General features: G+C 39.1%; 2 protein-coding genes across 8 annotated transcripts in view; one reads left to right on the forward strand and one right to left on the reverse strand.

Annotated features, from left to right (window-relative positions):
* Positions 1-24,726, forward strand: part of LOC144615893 (uncharacterized) — a 28,544-nt gene that overhangs the window by 2,023 nt on the left and 1,795 nt on the right. For 2 of the 4 annotated variants that reach the window (XR_013554577.1, XM_078444256.2), the window contains exon 2: positions 4,126-4,429. Coding sequence is in view for 1 of the 4 variants with exons in the window: in XM_078444256.2 (XP_078300382.2) it covers positions 4,126-4,134 (9 nt within the window). In the remaining 3 variants the exon portion in view is untranslated. Of the gene's footprint in view, positions 1-4,125; positions 4,430-8,876; positions 8,953-10,291; positions 10,349-24,726 lie in introns of those variants that run through there. The other 2 variants (XR_013554575.2, XR_013554576.2) reach the window with 2 other exon arrangements.
* Positions 12,937-24,726, reverse strand: part of MCM8 (minichromosome maintenance 8 homologous recombination repair factor) — a 48,073-nt gene continuing 36,283 nt past the window's right edge. For 2 of the 4 annotated variants that reach the window (XM_078444253.1, XM_078444251.1), the window contains exons 15-19: positions 24,486-24,705; positions 23,979-24,188; positions 22,613-22,689; positions 18,479-18,668; positions 15,955-16,272 (exon numbers count right to left, since the gene is read on the reverse strand). In XM_078444253.1, coding sequence (XP_078300379.1) covers positions 16,180-16,272; positions 18,479-18,668; positions 22,613-22,689; positions 23,979-24,188; positions 24,486-24,705 — 790 coding nt within the window. In that variant the 3' untranslated portion in view covers positions 15,955-16,179. Of the gene's footprint in view, positions 13,311-15,954; positions 16,273-18,478; positions 18,669-18,856; positions 19,233-22,612; positions 22,690-23,978; positions 24,189-24,485; positions 24,706-24,726 lie in introns of those variants that run through there. The other 2 variants (XM_078444252.1, XM_078444254.2) reach the window with 2 other exon arrangements.

Raw genomic sequence — 24,726 nt, forward strand, 5'->3', positions numbered from 1 at the left:
TATGTATGTTGAGAGAAAAATTAAACTGTACTAGCAATGTAAAAATAATTTTCTAAAAAAAATAATCCTATTGGAATCATATACCTACAGTTCTCATTCATAGACATTGGGTAATCCTGTCCAGCAGGAGTGGGCGGTATTTCAGCCTCTCCTGTCTTTCCAGCCACTGAATTGTCTTTATTCACTCTTTCCACTTCTTCCTACTTTAAGACAGTTTCTCATTGTTTCTTGGGATTTTTCTTCTCTCTCCTCCACGGTGTTCCTGCCGCATCTGCCTGTAATAGTTGGCACTAAGGGCATGCCTTGCTTTTTTCTTATTGTGGTAATTATTTCCCAATGTATACTGTTTCAAATCATCATGTTAAGTGTATGAAATGTTATATGTCAATTGTAGCTCAATAAAGCTGGAAAAAATTTTAATATAGTAAACTAATATATTTTTTCCTTTTTTTTTTTTTAAGAAAGCCAACTTTACTATGGAATACTGATATCCCTGCTAAGTTATCGCAAAGTAGTACAGTAAAGTGTCTGGCATTTTGGCCTTATTTGTCATTTGACAATGACAGCTCAATACACAGGACTAAAAAGTAGGGGTGCCTGGCTGGCTCAGTCAGTGGAGCGTACAACTCTTGATCTTGGGGTTGAATCTGAGCCCCATGTTGAGTGTAGAGATTCCTTAAAATCTTTAAACAAAGCAATAAATAAATAAAAAGTAACAGTGCTTCTAGCAATTCATTTCCCTAACTTTTTTTTTTTTTTTTTTTTTGAGAGACAGAGTGAGCCCATGAGCGGGGGAGAAGGGGAGAGAGAGAGATAGAGAGAAGGAGAGAATCTTAGCCAGGCTCTGCTCTTATCAAGGAGCCCAACTCGGGGCTCCATTGCGCAATTTTGGGATCATGACCTGAGCCGAAATCAAAAGTCAGAGGCTCAACTGACTGAGCCACCCAGGGGCCCCTCCCTAACACTTTAAGACAGGAGCATATCCAGGTATCCGTCTCTGATTTCATTTTCTAGGTGTCAATAAATGAACAGGTTAATCTGAGATGAATGATGGAAAAAATGCAGAAGCCTATGAAAACATACAGTAAGTAAAGAGTGTAATGTATTTCCTAACATAGTTTAGAAGAGGGCAGAGGAAACCTAAAAACTCTTCAGTTAGTATTTGGTTTGTAGTAAGTTCATTTTCTGTTTTATAAATTCTGTAATAGTTAATTTCTATCCAATAAGATTAAGTAAGTGGGCAGCTCACATGTCTGAGGGGATTGGGAATCTCTATCACTGGACCTTTTCCCAAAACTGGGAAAAAATAATTAGAAAAGTAACAAATCTACAAATAAAAATCCAAGTGTAAACACTAGGTCTCATGCTTCAAATTAATTTCACATTTTTATCACTCTACCCTTTTTATTAGAATTATTTTTTTAAAAAGCAAACAAAATGTGCTAGTCAGGTATTTTATCCCAACTTCTCTAGCCAATCATGTAAGTGCTAACAGTAAAAGAACAAAAGAATATGAAAAAAAAAGGATTATAAATAATTAATCTTGGATAATTTAACCAGTTGACAGTGTACTTTAGTTCTTTGAAAACATAAATGCTATTAACAGCCAATAATATCTATTGTGCAATCACAGTTATACTGTATTTGGCTCCTTATCCTTTAACTGATACTTTGTTAAGGAATTATAAAAATAAAGATCCTGCCCCTAGAGAGTAGTAGTAACTTGCCACTTTTATGCTTTCCTTGGTAAGCTGCAAAGCACTGAAGGTCTGGCTCTCCTAAATATTAACACATATTACTTCTTTGCTAAAAATTTTACTTCTTTGCTAAAAAAAAACCAGGGGGTGCCTGGGTGGCTCAGTTGGTTAAGCTTCCAACTTCAGTTCGGGTCATGATCTCACGGTCTGTGAGTTCAGGCCCCACGTCGGGATCTGTGCTGACAGCTCAGAGCCTGGAGCCTGCTTCGGATTCTGTGTCTCTCTCTGCCCCACCCCTGCTTGTCCTCTCTCTCTCTCTCTCTCTCTCAAAAATAAATAATACATTTTTTTAATTAAAAAAAAATTCCTGGAGCCTGTGTTTAGGCTTTTGAAAATTCTGCAACCTAATTATTCTTTCTCACTTGTCACTTCTATTTGAAACATAAGCTTTTTGAAAAAAAAAAAAAAAAAAAAAAAAGAACTGTCCCAAATATATTAATATTTTCTGTCTACTGATAAACTGGTGGACTAGAAATATGTTTGCTCTCCCCTTGAGGCATAGGTTTGTTAACTTATATTAAGTTTTTCAGTCTGGGACACACTAAACTTGAGTCACTTTCTGTTTCTTGGGACCAGAAGAAAATAATAATAATAATAATGCAAATACGTAGCTTTGCAAATGGATCTTGTATGAGTAATAATGATTGGAAGTTAAAGCGAACCAGAAAAATGAAATTCTTTCTCTAGGAATCAAGTTAAATCTTGTAGGAGTGAGCTGCTGTTATTGACACTAAAGCCAGAGGTAACTGGTAACCCAAATAAGGCACAGGTCTAAATCATTGTGATAAATACGCCAATAGCCTTAAGTAGGAAGGAATAAAATGATTGGATTTAGATTTAAAACACACCGTTCACAAGAGAGGAAATTAGTGGTAGGGCCAACCTCCTCAGGACTTGAGAGGTTAGCTCTACCTGAACTCTATAATTTAGATTACTCTTTAAATTATTGAGAGATCTAAACTATTCATTTTTTTTGGTCAACTTCTAGTGCTAACTTTCCATCATTCCTTCCCACAAAAGTACTGATGTTACTAGAATAGGTGAACTATCAAGTCTTCACCTAAGAGTTTTTATGTGGTCCATTCTTGTAGGAACCTGTAAAGCAAATAAAAATGCTCACATATCAACAAAAAAGGAAGTAAAAAAAAGGTTAGTTTCAATATATTTACCCACTTCCCTTAGTAATAAACTTGTTTAGAAGTAACAAAGGGAGGGAGGCCTCAGTAGCTCAGTTGGCTGGGTGTCCAACCTCAGCTCAGGTTGCGATCTCGAGTTTTGTGAGGTGGAACCCACATCGGGCTCTGTGCTGTCAGCATGGAGCCTGCTTCAGATCCTCTGTCCCCCTGTCTCTCTCTGCCCTTCCCCCACTCTCTCTCTCTCTCTCTCTCAAAAATAAACATTTTAACAAAAATCCTGATTCAAAGGGGCACATGCACCCCAATGTTTATAGCAGCACTGACAGTGGCCAAATTATGGAAAGAGCTCAAATGTCCATCAACTGATGAATGGATAAAGAAGATGTGGTATATATATATACATGGAATACTACTGGGGGAGCAAAAAGAATGAAATCTTGCCATTTGCAACAACATGGATGGAACTAGAGTGTATTATACTAAGCAAAATAACTCAGAGAAAGATATCATATGATTTCATTTATATGTGGAATTTGAGAAACTCAACAGATAAACACGGGGGAAGGAAAGAAAAAATAACATAAAAACAGAGAGAGAGGCAAACCATAAGAGACTCTCAAATACAGAGAGCAAACAGGGTTGCTGGAGGGCTATTGGGTGGGGGGATGGGCTAAATGCGTGATGGGCATTAAGGAGGGCACTTGTTGGAATGAGCACTGGGTGTTATATTTAAGTGTTGAATCACTAGATTCTACTCCTGAAACCATTATTACGCTGTATGTTAACTAACTTGGGTTTAAATTTAAGAAAAGATAGTTAATATTGCACAATAAGAATATAATATATAAACCACCTCCCTGATTTTTTAGACTGTTTATGTTTCACAAATATGAATATACCATCTTAGTACATAAAATTCTGTGCACCTGTGTGTGTATTTCTATACGAGAGATGCACAAGTGAAAATTCTGGACCAAAGTATATCCACTTTACATATTTAATTCCTGTTTAACTTCCTTTCAAAAATGTTAAATAAACATACATCCAGGGGGCAGGGGAAGCTTTTTTTTTTTTAAAGTTAACAGAGGGATTTTTTAACATTATTTAGTGTATGACTTGCTTTAGTTTCCATTCCATTCCTCCTTCCTGTCAAAAATTTAAGAATCTTGTTCTCCTTTTTTGTAGCTTAGGGAGCCCTGTTTTCATGTTATTATCTATCCTTTGCATTTCAGGACAAGTGACAGAATTTTGGAAAATGATAAATCCCCTCCACTGTCCACCAGAAAAAAATTAAACCAATGCTGTGGACTCCTTCAGGGATTTACTTCTGAGAGAAACCTTCAAATGTGAGCACAAGATAATTTTTTTTCCCTCCACAGAATCCTAAGCACTTCAGTTAATTTTAAAGGAGTTCATACCGGCTGGCTCAGTCAGTAGAGCATGTGACTCTTGATCTGCGCGTCATGAGTTCAAGCCCCACTTTCAACATAGGGCTTACATAAAAAAATAAAGTTCATATAATTATTGCACATGGAATGCAAGTGTGAGAATTTTATTTTTTAGTGTTTTGAATATGGTACATATTCTTCAGCTATTGATTTCCTGCACATACCTCATATTCCTTAAGAATTGAAGTTATTACCGTTCATATTTTCATAAACCGTTGTCTCCATACACTTCAGCATTAATATTTTTCCAGTTACATCAGGTTGTTTAATAACCTTATCTCTGGTGCACATGCTGATATATAGGATAAGAGAGTACAGGGCTGGGAAGCTCAGTACTGACAGCATAAAAACAGTTGTGTTTCTATGTCCTTTCTGCTATTATGAGCAAAGTACAGGGCTGGATCCCTTTTGAAATATTTTTTCACGTTTTTTTCATTAAAACTGAGATTTTACCCAGTAAAACTAGGTATTACCAAAGTAAGGTCTACTTGTGGAGCTGTCCGCCAGAGCTTGGGATGGATTTTCTGGTGCTAAAGCAACACTATGTCTTCTGTTCTTGTCAATTCCAAGCCCATTTCCCAGGAGGCAAATTAGACTAAATGTATTCTTTCCTTTTTCTCCCTACAAATACTTAGAGCATCATTGCATACCAGTCATGTACTAGATTCTAGGCCATCTGCACAAGTTTCTGTTCTCAGAGAACTTACACTATTGCACACTATCTGAATGTCAGCCCTGAAAAGATAAAAAAGTGTCTTCCATGGAATCTTTTCCAGACCTCCTATAGAATCTGGAGAAAGCTATTAAAAAATATGCAACACAGATTTTGTATAAAATTTTAAGAGATTCTTGTAGCCCAAAAGGCCCACTCACCAACCCCTAGGTAATAATCACTAGGCAGCACTCACAGCTCTGTGTTCAGAGCTCAGGTGGTATTATGCCCTTTGCCATGTTCCTAAGGGTCTGGTCTTGTGCTTGTTCCCTACAGCCCCTAATCTCATATATCAGGTGGAGAAAAATACAGGGATATCACCTTAGCTTTTCTTTTAAAGGTATTAACTTAGCAACCCAGAAATGCCCTTTATTCTTGGCCTTGGTGAAGGTATGTGACCTTTCTCTAAGAACTGCCAGAAAGGTGTCTAGTCCCTTATTAAGAACCTCTCATGTCCAGCTGCTGTTTAGTTGGGTAGATTCTGATGGTGCAGAATTACAGCCTAGAAAAAAAAAAAAAAAAGCATTTTATGGTCTCATAGGGGAGGTGTTAATAACAAAATGTTAAAAACCTTCACAACTGAAATGTTAGCTGAAAGTCTTTTTCACGGAGAGATTCTCCAAAATTCAGAGAGCAGGAGACAGCAGACTGACATGACTTGCCTTTTTTTTTTTCTTCCAGCTGTTTTCCAGTGTCATGATCAGATTTCAGCTCCTACTGTTAGAATACCATTTCTAAGAGGCACATCTAGGTGGCTCAGTTGGTTGGGCATCTGACTTTGGCTCGGGTCATGATCTTGCGGTTTGTGGGTTCAAGCCCCATGTCAGGCTCTGTGCTGAGAGCTCAGGGCCTGGAGCCTGCTTTGGATTCTGTGTCCCCCTCTCCCCCTCCCTGCTCATACTCTTTCTCTCTCTCAAAAATAAAAACATTAAAAAAAAATAATACCATTTATAAGCTGGTGTATTAGTGTGCTGTTGCTCTTGCAACACATTGCCACTACTTAGAGCCTTCACACAAATTTATTACCTTACAGCTCTGTAGGTCAAGAGTCTGACACAGGCCTCACTGGCCTTTAAACGTCAAGGCATTGGCAGGGCTGTGTTGCTGTCTAGAGGGTTGTCTCCTTGCCTTTTCCCAAGAGATTCTAGAGCTCACCCATATTCCTTGTCTGATGCCCCCGTCCCTCCCCCCTCCCCCCCAAATCTAAAAGCCAACAGTATTGTGTCTGTTTGTGCCTTTCTTCTGCAGTCAGATCTTCTGCCTGACACTCTCCTTCTGCCTCCCTCGGGCACTTTTAAGGTCCTTTGTGATTGTATCAGGCCTGCCTAAAGAATCTAAGATAACCTCCCAATTTTAGGGTCAGCTGACTAGCAACCTTAGTTTTCCTTTGCCGTAAGCTAACATAGTCTCAGGTTCTGGGGACTAAGATGTGGCGATCTTGGGGGCGGGGGGCGGCGGTTGGTAATTACTCTGCCTACCAAACATGTGAACACAGTATTCTAAGGCGCTTCTCAGAACTTAGAAGGAGGGCCATTTTGGGGCGCCTGGGTGCTCAGTCGGTTAAGTGTCCGACTTCAGCTCAGGTCACGATCTCGTGGTCCGTGAGTTCGAGCCCCGCGTCGGGCTCTGGGCTGATGGCTCAGAGCCTGGAGCCTGCTTCCGATTCTGTGTCTCCCTCTCTCTCTGCCACTTCCCCCATTCATGCTCTGTCTCTCTCTGTCTCAAAAATAATAAATAAACTTAAAAAAAAAAAGCTGCTGAGGATTCAACTCAGTTAAAAAAAAAAAAAAAGGAGGGCCATTTTTAGTAGTAAAGATAATATACAGTCTCTGGGGAAGAGAAGGTTTGGGGCTCTCCAGTGTTTGGGGGATGTCTAGAGAAAGCCTGTTGAAATTATTATTCACTTATGGATGCAAACACAGAGGTCCTGCAGTCTCAGTGAACTATTCAGTGACTTTGCAAGTCAGTGTACTAAGAAGTTTATTTGAATGCCAAAACCTCGCTCAATTTTTAAACATTTTCATTTATTTTGATCGAAGCTGTATATACACCTGGTAACTAATTCCACTGTGTAGAAAAGCCGATGACGGAAATCAATAGGTACGCTCTAACTTTCCATCCCCAGGCCCACTCTCCACAGCAAACCTGAGACAGCTTTTCTGTGTTTAGTTCTTCTGATGGTTACCTCCATAACTTTACATGCAGCTTTGGGGAATTATTATTACCTCATAACTTTAAGTATAGCACACGATCTGGGTGGATTGCTTTGGATAAGGATGCATCAGTGAGGGTTTAGTTGCAGGAAACACAAACCGCTCTAGCCACAGTAAAAAGGATTCCAAAATGGAATTGGGTGCTTGTCCTAAAGTCAGGCTGGAGGAGTGGGAGCTCCATGCTGGGTCTCCAGAACTGACTCCTAGAGAAAAGCTGCAGGTTTGGCTTGGCATGGGAGCTTAGTTTAACCCACGACAGTGAGAAAGGGGGAGAATCGGAGCTGCTACCATCACACCACAGCTGCTGCTTACAGACTGCTAGGATTCACAGAGAAATTAAATGTCTCCTTGGCTACACGTGCCACCAGAAAACGACGAGCAGGAGATAGATGGCTCTCTCTTCACTTCCACCTTCCCGCTCTCACACAGGACAGCTAATCAGGGCAATCCTACTCACAATCAGAACTTTAGCTGCAAAAGGGGTTTGGGAAATGTTTCATTGCTTTCTAGTCTCTGAATGACAGGAAGGCACACTAGGAGGAGGGTGGAATGAAGGTTGGATATCAAATCACTGTGTTCATGACCTTTACCTCTTTGGCTCGGCAATATGCACATTCAAAACTCTACCCATTCATAGACTTGTGTATAACCATAGCAACTATAACACATTGATGCAAGACCCAGATTTCCCACCTTTATAAAAGAAGTGTTATTTATTAAGGTGTCACTGACAGCGTGATGCTTATTCATTCCTCTTCTGTTTCAGCTACATTCTCACCTTGATAACCTCTGTCCCAAAGACTAAATTATCAAGCTGATTATTAACAGTCCACTTAAACCACTAGAGGAAAATAAGAGGGAGGGAAAGCAAAGTGGTTAATGTACAGATACAGGCCTTTCCCCAGCTGGTCATGAAGTTCTAGTTAATGTTTAGAACTATCTTCCCTCCATTCCCATTCCTTACTCCCTTTTTGCTCAGTCAGCATCTCAGCTGGTCTGGATTCTTTACCTTGCAGAGTGACTCAAAGCTTCATTCCTGAGGAGTCTGAGCCTTTAGAGATCCTGCCTGTAGCCTTCCATGACCTTTTCTTTTACTAGTGGATGTGAACGTGGGAAGATTCTCTTCAGTTTCAGAAATGTCCTCCAGGCCCCCATTTGTAGGAGTGACCCAGTTTCCCCTCATTATTGGGTGCAACCCCAGTAACCCTCTGTTTTCTACTTCACAGGTGTTAAGAGCCCAGAATGTTTAGGCGGCAGTCTCAGCCTCCAGTTCAATGGAGCCATTGCTATGTCCTCTGATAGAAGTATGCCTCCTTTGGGGCGCCTAGGTAGCTCAATTGGTTAAGCATTGGCTTAGGTCATGATTTCTTGGTCTGTGAGTTCAAGCCCGTGTCGGGCTCTGTGCTGACAGCTCAGAGCCTGGAGCCTGCCTCGGATTCTGTGTCTCCCTCCCTCTCTGCCCCTCCCCTGCTTGTACTCTCTCTCTCTCAAAAGTAAACATTAAAAAAAAAAAAAAAAAAAAAGTATGCCTCCTTTGGAAGACCTCTAGCTGCTAAAAATTGGGCTTCACTAACAGTGATAAGATACAACGCTCACACCTTCTTTCCTAGGCCTGTGTATCCTGGCTACAGGAGAAACAGAATCATATAGGAGTCACTAGCTCAGAGAAGATCCCAGACTTGCAAGGTATTGTCACCTATCTGGCACCATAACTGAATCGCTGTTGTCCATTCTAATGTTCTCTAGGCCAGATGCTTTTGGCTAATGGGGTACATAGTAAAGACAGCATATGAACTTCAACCCATTGCCTTACTTCTTCAGTTGTAAAATGTCTTCATGAGAAGTAATATTACATGGGATATCACGAAGGTGAATAAGCTGAGTAAATTCACATATAGCATTGCTGAAAGAAACAAGGCAGGAAGGGCAGATATCCAAAATAAGCTCCCTTCTCCCCTCCAGTGAAAACAAATAGCTGCCCCCTCGGGGCCCAGCGTAAATTGATCTCTCACCAAACAACAAGCTAGTCCCCCTGAAACACCGTACTGTGTTGTTTCAGGATAGGTGCCTCCACTGGCAAATTAGATACACAGCAATGGTGATCGTCTGTGCCAGTCTTGGTGAGGGGAAGTTTAGGCTTGGTGAGAGAGCAAGCTGAACTGCCAACCTTGGCCTCATGGTCACTTTGTTCATGAACTCATTGAGCAAGGACTCGGGGGGGGGGGGGCGGCTAGAGAAATAGACTAGCTGATGTTCATGGAGTAGGTGACATCCATTTAATTATGAAGTTCCTTTAGTGAGCATTCACATGGACACAAATATTCTCATACCCAGAGCACATTCTGAGAAGCTCATTCACATGCCTCTTCACCAGACTGACGTTCATTCAGAAAATATCTACCGTGTGCCTTTCACATGCCAGGTACTGTTATAGGAACAGGGGATTTAACAGTGAAGATAGTAAAAATTTCCCATCCCTATGGAGTTTACAATCTAGCTGGGACTAAGGAAACAGACATAAAGATGAGTAAGTTACATAGTATGTTATTTCGTGTTGATTGCTACAGAGAAACACAGTAGGGAAGGAAATTAGGGTGGGGGGAGTGCAGTTTTAAAGTGTCCAGGAAAGATGTCGCTAAAAGACTGACATTTGAGTAATGACCCAAAGCTAGTTGGGAAGATGAGCCATGTGGCTCTCTGGTGGAAAAGCAAACTGGATGGCAGAAACAGCATGTGCAAAGACCCTAAAGATAGGAAATGTGCCTGGCATATTCTAGAACCAGCAAAGAGACCAAATGGGGCTGAAGCAGAGTGAGTGAGGAACATGAGAGCAGTGGGATTTCAGGGGACAGTATGAACATGGGGCAAATGTAGAAGGCATCGTTTTGTTTACTAAACAGCTATTAGCTGCTCCCCAGAGCTCCACACCCCCCCCCCCCCATTCACCCAGCTATAATCTACAGTGGTATTCTGAGTTTCCCGGGATTAACGTCAGCTCACAAGCAACACGTGACATTTGTTTTAGGTGTATCTTGCATATAAGAGTTTGTGAACCCATCTGAAAGTCTTTTAGTTTCAGCAGGTGAGTTGAGCCCATTTGCATTTATTATTATGACATACTTAGATTTAGGTTGACTTTTGTCATGAATATGTTAGTCTCTTATTTTAAAAACTTTTCATGATGTAATGTTTTCTTGCTGTTTTTGTGCTTCTATTCTAAAATTTGTACCTGGGATTTGTCTTAACTGGGCATGGTAAGCTGACAGACACAAGACAATTGTCTTTGAAAGCATTAATTACATTTACCAAGAGAAGGGGGCATATGCCACAAAGGGCCACATGGGGAAGCACCCGGGTTGGTCAGGAGGCAGGAGTGAGGGGAAACCCTAGGCCTTTATTGCTATAGTTGGTGGTAAGTTTTTAGGTAGGGATGTCCCCTACTGGGCAGGAAGTGAAACACTGATGGGGTTTGTGGTTTGTGGTTTAGTTGCAAAAGCTGGGATTGCAGAGGAGATGTGAACAATTTTGGCTGTTAGGTTGGCCTTGTGATTAATGGATGCCAAATGAACAGCACAATATGTAAGAAATCACAGAAGAGTTTCTTCTGATAATTTATTACCTTTTTCCCTGTGATTTTATATAATAGTAATAGCCTTTGATTTTTTAAATAGTATCTATTATTTTCCTCTTTCAACACAATGTCGTATATTTAGACTATATTTATGATGTATGAACATACTACTTATATAGTATATATCCTTTAGTATATTTATACTATATATATAAATATATATAATGTATGAACATACCATTTATGTAGTACATATCCTTGTCCTCTCTCTCATCTACCATTTTATTTTGTTTGCTGTTATCTGACTTCACTTTTGTGAAATATGCTTTTCATTCTATTAATAGATTTATCAGCATTAAATACCTTTTAAGCCTCCACCCCAGCCTTTAAAGATGAAGTTCTCATATTTACACTATATACCTTTTCCCTCCCATCTTTTTTTTTTAAATCAGGACTTAATATTTATATTCTGTTCTGTGGCAGTTATCCCCACATTTATCTTAGTTTTTATCTTACAGTTAAATATCCAATGTACATTGCCAATTTTTCCCCCTGTTCATCTAGTTTGCTATAAGTCACATTTTGGTAGATTCTTCAAGAATGGTTCATGCTTTCTGAGTTCTTGTATGTTAGGACGTGTTTGTTGGCTCTATATACACGAATGATATTGGTCTGGCAGTCTAGTACCACTTGAATAGTCTCATAACAAATGAGAAAGTTTGGCTTTATTGGTCTTGCCTCACTAAAGCAGAACCCAAAACACTCCCTAGCACTCTATGAAAGAGGCATAGAACCTGGCCTCCGTCAGTCAGGTGTTTCTGAATGAGATTTCTATTTTTGAATTCAGCAATTGAAACAGACCCTGTGAATAACTTTTTGTGGCTCTTTTGGTACGTGTTGGGGAGGGGGACATTCTTCCACCTTTCTGCAGGGGCGGTCATTTCCCAGTGTCCCTGGTACAGAAGTGGCATCAGTGGGGCGCCTGGGTGGCGCAGTCGGTTAAGCGTCCGACTTCAGCCAGGTCACGATCTCGCAGTCCGTGAGTTCGAGCCCCGCGTCAGGCTCTGGGCTGATGGCTCAGAGCCTGGAGCCTGTTTCCGATTCTGTGTCTCCCTCTCTCTCTGCCCCTCCCCCGTTCATGCTCTGTCTCTCTCTGTCCCAAAAATAAATAAAAAACGTTGAAAAAAAAAAAAAAACTTTAAAATTATAAAAAAAAAAAAAAAAAAAAGAAGTGGCATCAGTGGACCAGGGAGGCACAGCACTCTCCTCTAGTGCCTCGTGTGGCAGTAGGGTGACAGTGGCTTGGTCTTCAGACCAATCCTAAGGCATGGTTTTAGAAACTGCTCCTTGAAGCTCAGCCTTTGGTTCTCCAGTCTTCCAATAATTCTGTGAGCTAACCAAAATTCTTTTAAAAAACCCTAATTTTCCTACTTAATCAAGTCAGGTTTTTTACTATTTGCAGTCAAGATGCTGCAAACTATAGCCAAATGGGCCAAATCTGACCCACTACCTATTATTATTAAATGTTTTTTTTTAATTAAAATATTTACTACTGTCAACATGACATTTTTCTGAAATTCATGGGGCCTGGGTGGCTCAGTTGGTTAAGCATCCGACTTCGGCTCAGGTCACGATCTTCTGCTTTGTGAGTCCGAGCCCTGTGTTGGGCTCTGTGCTGACAGCTGAGAACCTGGAGCCTGCTTCAGATTCTGTGTCTCCTTTCTCTCTGCTCCTCCCTTGCTTGTGCTCTCTACATCTCTCAAAAATAAACTTAAGAAGTTAAAAAAAAAATTAAAATAAATAAACTTAAAAAAACAATCTTGTAGGCAATGTTCCATTGTTTTACTGATGAATATTGCTTTGGAGAAATTTGAGCATAGCCAGATTTTTTTTTTCCTCCTTCATGGTGGCTTATCAGTGTGACTTCTCATTTAACCTCTCCTGTTCTATTTCTTGTGTTCCAGCAAGATCCAGAGAAGCTGCTGCTGCCAACCTGTATGCCATATTCACACTATTACAAACATGGGGTTTTACTTTTTACCCCCAAAGATATTTAAAGTATACTTTAAGAAATACACTTTGTTGGTTTCTTCTAAGATATTCACCAATAGGCATCGTCTCGCCTCTTCCCTCCTGTAAGGCTACCTGGGTCATCCTGACAGCTTTTGGCAGCTTTTCCTAGCGTGTTGGGGTTTGGGGTTTCAGTTGTTTCCTAGTTCACAGAAGGTGGACTATATATTTGTATTTCTCAGTTTCCTTGTTGGTTTTGAGCAACTTCATAGGAGAAAAAGAGGAGAATGCCTCCATCTTATTAGTAGAAATCCTTTTTATGCTCTTATTATTTTTCATAGTCTTACGTCAAATTGCTTACCTACTTTGGTTAAGTTCTGTGTCCTCATTCACAAGTGGTATAATCACCCACTGTCTGTGTATCCACCTCAGAGGGGTATGTGTCAAAAATCCGTTCCACCTGCTGGGGCAGCAACAGAATAAAGTGGAGTCTTCATCCTTATAAAGCGGTACAAGAGAGGGTGGCTTGATCCAGAATAGTGGAACTGGAACCAATTAAAGATACTGAGCAAACTTGTTGATGGACTGATACAGGGATAAGAGAAAAAAAGAGGTAACGGTAACACCAATATTTTTGGCATGAGAGACCACCAGGATAGTTATTAAACATTATACAATTTCAGGATACCTGGGAAAAGGGAAGATCTAAGCACCTTCTCAAGAAGAAAAAAAGGTCACATGCTATGAATAAAAATCACAATGGCCTTGGATTTCTACACTTGATCTTAGCCAAAAGGCTGGGAAGCGATTGTGGTCTTGGATTTCTAAACAGCAACATCCAATTTTAGTTTTACAAACTAAAATTCTATGCCCAATCCAGAGGTAAGGGTAGAATTTGCCTTATGAACTTTTTCTCAGGAAGCTACTAGAAGATCGATTCTACTAAAAGGAGGGAGTGAAACAAGAAAGAGGACATAGAACTAAATTGGAAAGAAATGGGAAACTGTGTATGTGTATTTATGTACGTACACAGAATAGGAGAACAGCATCCTCACCCTCTGTGTAGTGAGTTGAGGCGGCTTGGTTTTAATAAGCCTTACACAGCTGTTGACTTAATATAGGTACATATTTGGGGCCCCTGGGTGGCTCAATTGGTTGAGCGTCCAACTTTGGCTCAGGTCATGATCTCATGATTTGTGAATTCAAGCCCCACATCGGACTCGCTATCACCGTGGAGCTAGCTTGGGATCCTCTGTCCCCTTTTCTCTCTGCCCCTCCCCAGCTTGTACTCTCTCTGTCTCTTTCTCTCAAAAACAAACATTAAAAAAAAAAAAAAAACCTGGCACAAAAACAGGCACATAGACCAATGGAATAGAATAGAAACCCCAGAACTAGACCCACAAACGTATGGCCAACACATCTTTGACAAAGCAGGAAAGAACATCCAATGGAAAAAAGACAGTCTCTTTAACAAATGGTGCTGGGAGAACTGGACAGCAACATGCAGAAGGTTGAAACTAGACCACTTTCTCACACCATTCACAAAAATAAACTCAAAATGGATAAAGGACCTGAATGTGAGACAGGAAACCATCAAAACCTTAGAGGAGAAAGCAGGAAAAGACCTCTCTGACCTCAGCCGTAGCAATCTCTTACTCGGCACATCCCCAAAGGCAAGGGAATTAAAAGCAAAAGTGAATTACTGGGACCTTATGAAGATAAAAAGCTTCTGCACAGCAAAGGAAACAACCAACAAAACTAAAAGGCAACCAACGGAATGGGAAAAGATATTTGCAAATGACATATCGGACAAAGGGCTAGTATCCAAAATCTATAAAGAGCTCACCAAACTCCACACCCAAAAAACAAATAACCCAGTGAAGAAATGGGCAGAAAACATGAATAGACACTTCTCTAAAGAAGACATCCGGATGGCCAACAGGCACATGAAAAGATGTTCAACGTCGCTCCTTATCAGGGAAATACAAATCAAAACCACACTCAGATATCACCTCACGCCAGTCAGAGTGGCCAAAATGAACAAATCAGGAGACTATAGATGCTGGAGAGGATGTGGAGAAACGGGAACCCTCTTGCACTGTTGGTGGGAATGCAAATTGGTGCAGCCGCTCTGGAAAGCAGTGTGGAGGTTCCTCAGAAAATTAAAAATAGACCTACCCTATGACCCAGCAATAGCACTGCTAGGAATTTATCCAAGGGATACAGGAGTACTGATGCATAGGGGCACTTGTACCCCAATGTTTGTAGCAGCACTCTCAACAATAGCCAAATTATGGAAAGAGCCGAAATGTCCATCAACTGATGAATGGATAAAGAAATTGTGGTTTATATACACAATGGAATACTACGTGGCAATGAGAAAAAATGAAATATGGCCTTTTGTAGCAATGTGGATGGAACTGGAGAGTGTGATGCTAAGTGAAATAAGCCATACAGAGAAAGACAGATACCATATGGTTTCACTCTTATGTGGATCCTGAGAAACTTAACAGAAACCCATGGGGGAGGGGAAGGAAAAAAAAAAAAAAAAAAAAAAGAGGTTAGAGTGGGAGACAGCCAAAGCATAAGAGACTGTTAAAAACTGAGAACAAACTGAGGGTTGATGGGGGGTGGGAGGGAGGGGAGGGTGGGTGATGGGTATTGAGGAGGGCACCTTTGGGATGAGCACTGGGTGTTGTATGGAAACCAATTTGACAATAAATTTCATATATTAAATAAATAAATAAATAAATAAATAAAAATAAAAATAAAAAATAGTAAAATACGAAAAAAAAAAAAAAAAAAAAAACCAAAACCCACAGGTACATATTTAACTTTGGTAATAAAACATAATATGGTTTAAAATTTTTTTCAGTAACTAAGATGTTAAATTAAATGTGTCAATATAAAATATTTCCAAACTTTTTTTGGAATTGAAAGTTGGTTTCAATTTATTTCCGAAAGATATTCATTTTTTGTGTGTCAGAGCTATTTAAACATTAAGATGTAACTTAGCAAATGTTTACTCAGATGGACATTTTATAGAAAAAAAGTAAGAATAAAAGAGGTCAAAAATACAACTATATATAATACATATAATTACATCATTTAAAAATATAAACAATTTATTTTTCTCATCTTTCAGAGAAGCTGTAAAAACTAAACACATGGCTTTATCACTTCTTAAATCTTTTTTCCTATTACATTAATTTTAGGACATCATTTTCCAGACAACAATATATATATATATATATTTTTTTTTACATACTCTTTATTACTGAGATAGTTTTAAATTGCTAATAATCTCAAGACGTCCTGGGTTGGTAGTCATTTTACATAGTTTGAAGTTGGTAGACCTTTGGGCCTTTTTTCAAGAGGTAACCTTGGTCATTTAGTGACCCGATAAAATTTTCAAAATCAGCAACCTGGAATAAAACATCAAAAAACAGCCCATTAAATAATATGCAAAAACATGATTTATAAAATGAATCTCTCAAACCATAACATGCATTTCTCAAGTTTCTTGGGCAAATAAATTTATTTGTACTTCCTCATAGAGAAAACTGCTTACATATGAGCTTTCAATTCTATTGTGAGATTCTATTCTATTTGATTAGCCGAGCTAATCAAAATTAAAAACTCCAGTATCCAGAGTATTTTTTGTATTTGTTTTAGATTAGCTTCAAAACAAAAATTAGAGTAGCTCCAATTTTGAAATTGAGTGGGCAGTTTTCCATATAAACTGTCTTACATGTTTAAAGTCTTATTACATTCATTTTCACTAAAACTTTCAAGTAGCAGAACAGGTGAAATCATGTCTATTTTTTTTTAATGTTTATTTATTTTTGAGAGAGAGAGAGAGAGAGAGAGAGAGAGAGAGAGGCAGAGAGGGAGACATAGAATCCGAAGCAGGCTCCAGGCTCCGAGCTGTCAGCACAGAGCCTGATGTGAGGCTTGAACTCACGGACCCCAAGATCATGACCTGAGCCGAAGTCGGCCCCTGGAATCATGTCTGTTGAACAAACGAGGAAACAGAGATGCAAAGATGTAAGTTGACTTGCCCACAAGAGATTTTGTCAGAAAAACATGGAAAGTGAGTCTCTTATGTTTCCTTCAACTATCAAGATGCTAAAAAAGAGGTAGGTATGCATTTTAGATAAAAACTGCTGGGTTTTTTTGTTTTTGTTTTTTGTTTTTAGGTAGGCTTCACACCCAGAGTAGGGTCCAACATGGGGCTTGAACTCATGACCCTGAGATCAAGATCTGAGCTGAGACCAAGAATGGGATGTGTAACTGACTGAGCCACCCAGGAACCCTAACACTGCTAGGTTTTTTTTTTGTTTGTTTGTTTTTTTAAAGCTCTGAGCAGCTAATTTCATAGCTTAAATAAAGAAAATACTTCAAAAAAGCCTATTCCATTCTTTTCATCCAAATATTTTATTATTTTTTCAATCTCCATTATATTTATTTATTTTAAAATTTTAGTTCCAGTGTAGTTAACATACAGTGTTCATTTCAGATGAACAATATAGCAATTCAACAATTCCATATATTACTTAGTGCTCGTGATACTTTTTTTTGCAAAGATTTTATTTTTATTTATTCATTTAAGCTTATTTATTTATTTTGAAAGAAAGAGAGAGAGAGAAAATGAGCAGGGGAGGGGCAGAGAGAGAGGGAGGGAGAGTAGCTCAAGCAGACTCTGCATCATCAGTGCAGAGCCCAATATGGGGCTCAAACCCACAAACCATGAGACCATGACCTAAGCCAAAATCAAGAATCTAACACTTAACTGACTGAGCCACCATAGGTGCCCCAGCAAAGATTTTATTCTTAAGTAATCTCTGCACCCAACATGGGGCTCAAGTTTACCACCCTGAGATTAAGAGGAGCACACTCCACCAACCGAGCAAGCCAGGTGCCCCTGATAAAGTGTGCTCTTAATCCCCATCACTTATTTCACCCACTCCCTCACCCACCTCCCCTCTGATAACCATCTGTTTGTTCACTATAGCTAAGAGTCTGTTTCTTCGGGGCGCCTAGATGGCTCAGTCAGTTAACCGTTCAACTGGCTCAAGTCATGATCTGCGGTTAGTGAGTTCGAGCCCCGTGTCAGGCTCTGTGCTGACCTGGAGCCTGCTTCAGATCCTGCGTCTCCCTCTCTGCCCCTCCCCCACTCATCTCAGTCTCTCTCTCTCTCTCTCTCTCTCTCTCTCAAAAATAAACATTTAAAAAAATTTCTTAGACGTTTTTATTTATTCATTTTTGAGAGAGAGAGAGAGAGAGAACGAGCGAGCACATGTGCGTGCTCTCTCTCTCTATACCACATCTTCTTTATCCCTTCATCCAACAATTGGCACTTGGGCTGTTTCCATATTTTGGCTATTGTAAATAATGCTGCAATAAACACAGGGGTGCATGTATTCCTTTGAATTCCTTTGTATTCTTTGGGTAAATGTACCATAGTGAGATTGCTGAATCATAGATAGGGTAGTTCTACTTTTAATTTTTTGAGTAATTTCCATACTGTTTTCCATAGTCATCAAAATATTCTGATATTTAAAAATTCTACACTTAATAAAGACCTCCTGAAATTTTCATAAACAAGATTAACTATTTGGCTTATCATACCTGAATGTTAAGCTCTTTGGCAATCTGCCGAAGTTGTTGAAATTGAAATAAGTTATTGTAAGTTCTTTCAGCAATGTTGTTGAGAGCAGAAATAAATCTTTTTGCTGTTGACCTGTTGCTCATTCCAGAACCATGCTGGGATCGCTCAAAATCTAGGTTTCCAAATTCATCAGAATAAGTTCCTAGCATGCTTAACGAGAAGGGAGGAAAACAGAGTTACCCAATGTAGCACGGCTATGGAAATTTTTGTCCCAGTTCATAAGAAGAAAAATGTGGAAATAACCATGAGACTCACATAGCAAAGATTTCAACATGTATTGCTTGAACAGCCACTACGAAATTCACTATGATATGAACTATGTGCCGATAAAAATATTTTTGGACACAGTTGCCACTTTTAAGAAACATCTACATTTGAAAAGAGAAAAGCGTAAGAATACAAAGTTGATAGACTATGATATAAATGCCTGGAACATTCTTTTTGATTCATGAAAGAAAGAAATTCTAAACATACTAAATTTAGGCTTTAGAGGACAAAGATATGTTCCCAGCTCCTAGTGCAGCACCTGGCAGATGAAAGATGTTTAAAAATACTGTGGGAATGAACTAGAACCGTTCTGCTGACTTGCGGTAATGGTGGTTAGATATTAAAGGATCCACCTACTATTTTTAGTTCTCTGCTGCTTCCTCTTATTTTCACAGTATCATCAAAGAAAGACATATGCACTCTTGCTAGTGGATTTTAGCCAGAAGTCTGAAAACACCAGTGAGAGATAAAATTAGCCATCATTTCTAATCCAGCTCTGTGGATGACTCCCTGCCTGTACAATGGGACAGATATAATCTCACACAAAGCCCAGAGGCAAAGGTGTTATTTAATCAGGAATTGGTTAATCATATATAAACTGGTCACCTGCTAGGCAGTAGACTTGCACTGGTGAATAAAACAGATGTAATTCCTGCCCTTAAGGAGCTTACAGCAATGAGTTTATAGGGTTACTAAAAACATAGCTTTGTTTTGTTTCCTGATAAGAGCTTACGTGAAAGAGAAAGCTGTACAAATAGGAATGAATCATCCAAATCAGACTAATAAATGGTAAGAAATGTAATATGATTATGTAAATATAATAAACCATAGCTTATTTTTCATAAGGTACTTGTCAAAAATGCTTTAAACTACTATGTAATTATGGTTTCACTCTTATGTGGATCCTGAGAAACATAACAGAAACCCATGGGGGAGGGGAAGGAAAAAAAAAAAAAGAGGTTAGAGTGGGAGAGAGCCAAAGCATTAGAGACTGTTAAAAACTGAGAACAAACTGAGGGTTGATGGGGGGTGGGATGGAGGGCAGGGTGGGAGGGAGGGCAGGGTGGGTGATGGGTATTGAGGAGGGCACCTTTTGGGATGAGCACTGGGTGTTGTATGGAAACCAATTTGACAGTAAATTTCATATATTAAAAAATAAAATAAAAAAAAATTAAAAAAAAAAAATAAACTACTATGTATTAACAATTCATATTTAGCTTAATTATGTTTAATCACCATATGCTACCCCATTTAGTCCAACAATCCTCTGATCTAGGGACTATTCTTATTCCCATTTTACAGATGAAGAAGCAAAGTGTGGTAAGTTAAGTGACTTGCCAAAGGTTACACAGCCAATGAGTGGAATATCTGGGATTTAAATCTGAGATACATGGCTTCAGATGTGAAGATTTATAAATATCTGAGCCACTTTGCTGAAATAGAAAAAACTCAATGATGTTTCATCTTTGAAGGTGGCTCTATTCTCTTGTGCTTCCTAGTACATTTTTAAAGAAAACTTAAGTGAACTGTTGGCCATAAACATTTAGTTTTTATAGCTATGTGCTTTGATAACTATGATGAACTGTATCACAGTTTAGATTTTATTTTGGCTTCTGCTTCTGCTTAAAATGTAGTTTTATAGATTCAAGACCACATTAAGTACAAACATTCACAACTCAAGAGAGGGAAACTCTGAAATGGAAGAGTTAATGAATGAAAGATGATTCCCATGGTCAACTTTACTATCAATGCAGTACATTTACTGAGGGTGTGCTGTGTGCTAGGTATGGGCCCTGGGAGTACACTGGTAAAGATGACAGATAGGGTCCCTGCTCTCCTAGAGCATAGACTAAGGACAGAAAGCATGGTAAGTATAATAAAACAGGTAATTCACAACCTAGTCTCTGTGTTTAACTGGATCTTGATATCTACCATGGAAATAACTGCAGTCACTAGGAATCACTAGGAAATAATTCCAATCACTAGGAATCAACCTATTCTTTTTATCTGAAAATTTGTGTAAAAGCCAATAAAGCACATTCAGTTCAAGGAAACAAACTAGTAATTTCATGTAGATACTGCTTATATTTAACAACGAGATCTCTTTTTTCAGGAGTTCAGGAGTAAATTGACAGCCTAAAACTAATTCAGAATTACCAGCAAGGCAACTTTGAGAAGTAGTAGAAAAAAATACAAAGTTACACAAAAAAATATGGAAGAGTTCCTCTTGGATGGAAAAAGTACATGTAAACACTGTCCGACATGAAGATTCAGACATGCAGAATCAATATGGCATTTTTATTGAAAAGGTTTAATGTGTAATTTATAATGTGTAATTCTCAGATATGAGAATGAATCAGACCAGTGGACTTATTGTGGGGAAATACTAGATGGCTGCTTGAGGCAATGTCTGGGGTCTGAGGCCTAAGGAAACTAACTTAGGGTAAAGCCTAAAAAGAGAATGTTACAGGTAAGAGTTTGATCCCTGATTTGCTGGATAGCCCAAGTCTATCCATGATATTATTCAGTAGAGCCAGGCACCAGTAGGTCTAAAGGGTGAGAGATCGTTAAATGGAAAAGGAAACCAGGAGTAGCAATGATAGCCCCACTGCCACAGGTGGAGAATTTAAGAGCAGGATGCTCAGGGGAGCCTGGGTGGCTCAGTTGGTTAACCGGCCGACTCTTGGTTTCAGCTCAGGTCATGATCTCATGGTTTGCAGGATCAAGCCCCATGTCAGGCTCTGTGCTGACAGCATGGAGCCTTCTTGGGATTTTCTCTCCCTCTCTCTCTCTGCCCCTCTCCCACTCACGCACATGTGCATCCTCTCTCTCTCATAACAAACTTAAAAAAAAAAAAAGCAGTCTGTTAAGAAAAATTCTAAACTAAGAGGCAACTTTTTATCATTAAACAAGGAGTCCCTACTAGTGGTCCTTGTTTTTAATTGGGAACAAAGTTAGAATCCAAATTTTTTGGAATTTCGGTTAGGTTCAGTGGCTTTGTTTTCTAGTGAAAAAAGAATCTCTGTTGGGGCAATCTCTAGGTATCTTTTTTTTTTTTCCAAGTAAGCCTTACACCTCACATGGGGCTTGAACTCAAGACCCTGAGGTCAAGAGTCACGTGCTCTACCAACTGAGCCAGTCAGGTGCCCTGTAGGCAATCTCTAGGATTCTTATTGGTCTGGTCTGCCAGGAAGCTAGGTCCACCATAAGTCAGGCAGACAACTGGTATTTATGGCCACTCCTTTATTTCACATGCTAGTACACTGAATCCCTGGCAGCACACTGAATGAGACAGTCTAGTAATTCCTAGACTGTCTGGTTGCTGACAAATGGCAACTGAGGGTCTCCAACACAATGAAGTCAACTAGAGAGGGAATGAAGCCAGCTTGGTAAAATTTTCATCTACAAGACCCCTCAAACCCTAGTACTGAATCGTGTAAAAGAGGAAACTGACAGTCCAAGCACAGTAGAATATTAAACCAACAGGATATTTATACAAAAGGGAATGTTAGGAATTGGTTGAAAGGGTTGGTAGTCATTAAGTGTTAATGATGATTTTACCCATTATGAGGCTGTTCCTTTTGAGTATTCTCAAAATATGTATTTTTGAATTGATTTTATAACTATGTGAATGTATACCCATTCAAAACATTTTAATATAAAGATTGTTTCTTTATACAAATATTTTAAACCAAGAAAATATAGTTTGTTAAAAGGATCCAATGGGCTAAGTAAAAATAATTTTGCTTGGCATAATTAAATATTTAATTTGAGATGAAACGATGACTGATATTTCATTTAAAACAGCATTTAAAATTTAATCCTACCTATACTTCATAACTTCAACTATATCCTCAGCATCTTCTTTGGTTGCTTCTTCTCTTAATTCCAACCTTGCTCGTGCCTTTGAAATAAAAAAACCATTTTTAAATAACAATAGTAAGTATATTTGACATTGTTTGAGCAGGTAAAGTAGGTCTAAGATTGTTTCATTTATTCATTTTACACAAAAACTGATTGCAGGAGGAGGACTATAATATCAAAGTCAGAATAAAATTATCTGAAAACTTGAGTATGAAAACAATCACTCATTTTATTTTAAAAAATTTTTAATGTTTGTTTATTTTTGAGAGAGAGAGACAGTATGCGAGCAGTGGAGGAGCAGAGAGAGAGGAAGACAGAGAACCTGAAGCGGCTCCAGGCTCTGAGCTGTCAGCACAGAGCCTGACGTGGGGCTCGAACCTATGAACAAAAGATCATGACTGAACCAAAGTCAGACATTTAACTGACTGAGCCACTCTGGCACCCCAATCGCTCATTTAAAATACGGATTAGGGGCACCTGGGTGGCTCAGTCAGTTAAATGTCCAACTCTTGATTTTGGCTCAGGTCATGATCTCACAGTTTGTGGATTCGAGCCCCACACTGGGTTCCACGCTGACAGCATAGGGGCTGCTTGGGATTCTCTCTCCCTCTCTCTCTCTGCTCCTCCCCCCCAACAACATAAACAAATAAACTTAATAAACTAAATAAATGAACTAAATAAAGTAGGATTAAAACCTATTTTTATCTAACATATATCTTTCTGAGTGTTCATTTCAGAAAATTTGATTATGAAATACCCTTGGTTTTTCCTTGCCTTTTACTTTCAGGAAATCATGCCTAACCAATTTGTTAAAACAACATAGAAGAAATAATCTGATTTTAAAGCAAAAAGCCCAAACTCCAGCTATTTTAACTGCCAGAGTTCTCTTAGCATTCCAAACCTGTGAATAAATGTTACTGCTATTAGAAAAACAGGTACTATCCTTATGGACCTGTCATGTATCAAATCAAATACTGACATATTCCATGCTCCCATATATTCAACTTAGAATCTCAGAATCCTTAATTAACCTAACTACTTGTCACACTCCAGGAGTCTTCAATGTCATTAAAAGGGCGGGGGGGGGGGGGGGGGGGGGGGCGGGGGGGGGAAGTTGCATGGTTAGTAACTGGTTCTGTGCCTAGAAAGAAGTGGCTTGATTGGCTCTGTTACAGATATGGCCAAACATTTTTAAACATTTTTATACATCCATTTCTAATTGCCTCTCAGCTGGAAGAAAAATCAAGTTAATTATGCAGGAAATTGACAGAAATCATACCACCTCTTGCCCCCATTTTTAAGTCAAAAAAGCATGAATTTGAAACAAACCTCTGTTAGACGAATCAGAGATTCCAGCTGCCTAGTAGTGATTGGTGAGCTATTTAACCGCTGGCTCTGTTTCCGGAGCTCAAGGTAAAAATCTTGAAGAATCTGAGCAGCTTCTGTGGACAGCCTTGGATAGACATACTGCCGAGCATAACCAATGTACTTTCTCAATAGCTGGTGGGGAATTAGATCTATTTTTTCTCCAGGAACCACCTGAAGCATGATAAAAAAAGATTACAAGGATAGCAAATAAAATCTTTCTGTTAAAATAACCTGTTTAGATACATATAAAGTTCTAAAAGACTTTCCAAAGAAGCCCAACACTGTAGTTCCAGCTCTGAGTCTAGGTGACAGATTATTTCTAATGCAGTTTATATAAACCCTACTACTGTAATATAAAAGGTTTTGGCATGAAAGCTTATATATTACTACTCTACAATAAGCAACATACTGAACTCTGACATCCAAACAGAACCGAAATGAATGACTAAGGAGCAGAAACATTCATACCTTTAATCTTTCTGATAATGGTTTATCAGACACCACTTCAAGTACGGAAGTATTTGAATCTTGACTATTCATGCGAGCTACAGTGGCTCCGCTAACAGTTCTCTGCTTTCCAGCTCTTATTGCAATCACATGTTCAGAGAGTAAGTGATCATGGTCCTCATTTGGGGTGTCTAACAGGATAAAGACCAAATCAAATCTGGACAGCAGGGCACTCCCCATTCTAAGAGGCAGGGAAGAAGGA

Source organism: Panthera onca, chromosome A3 (genome assembly GCF_046562875.1).
Source record: "Panthera onca isolate mPanOnc1 chromosome A3, mPanOnc1 haplotype 2, whole genome shotgun sequence".
Taxonomy (NCBI): Eukaryota; Metazoa; Chordata; class Mammalia; order Carnivora; family Felidae; genus Panthera; species Panthera onca.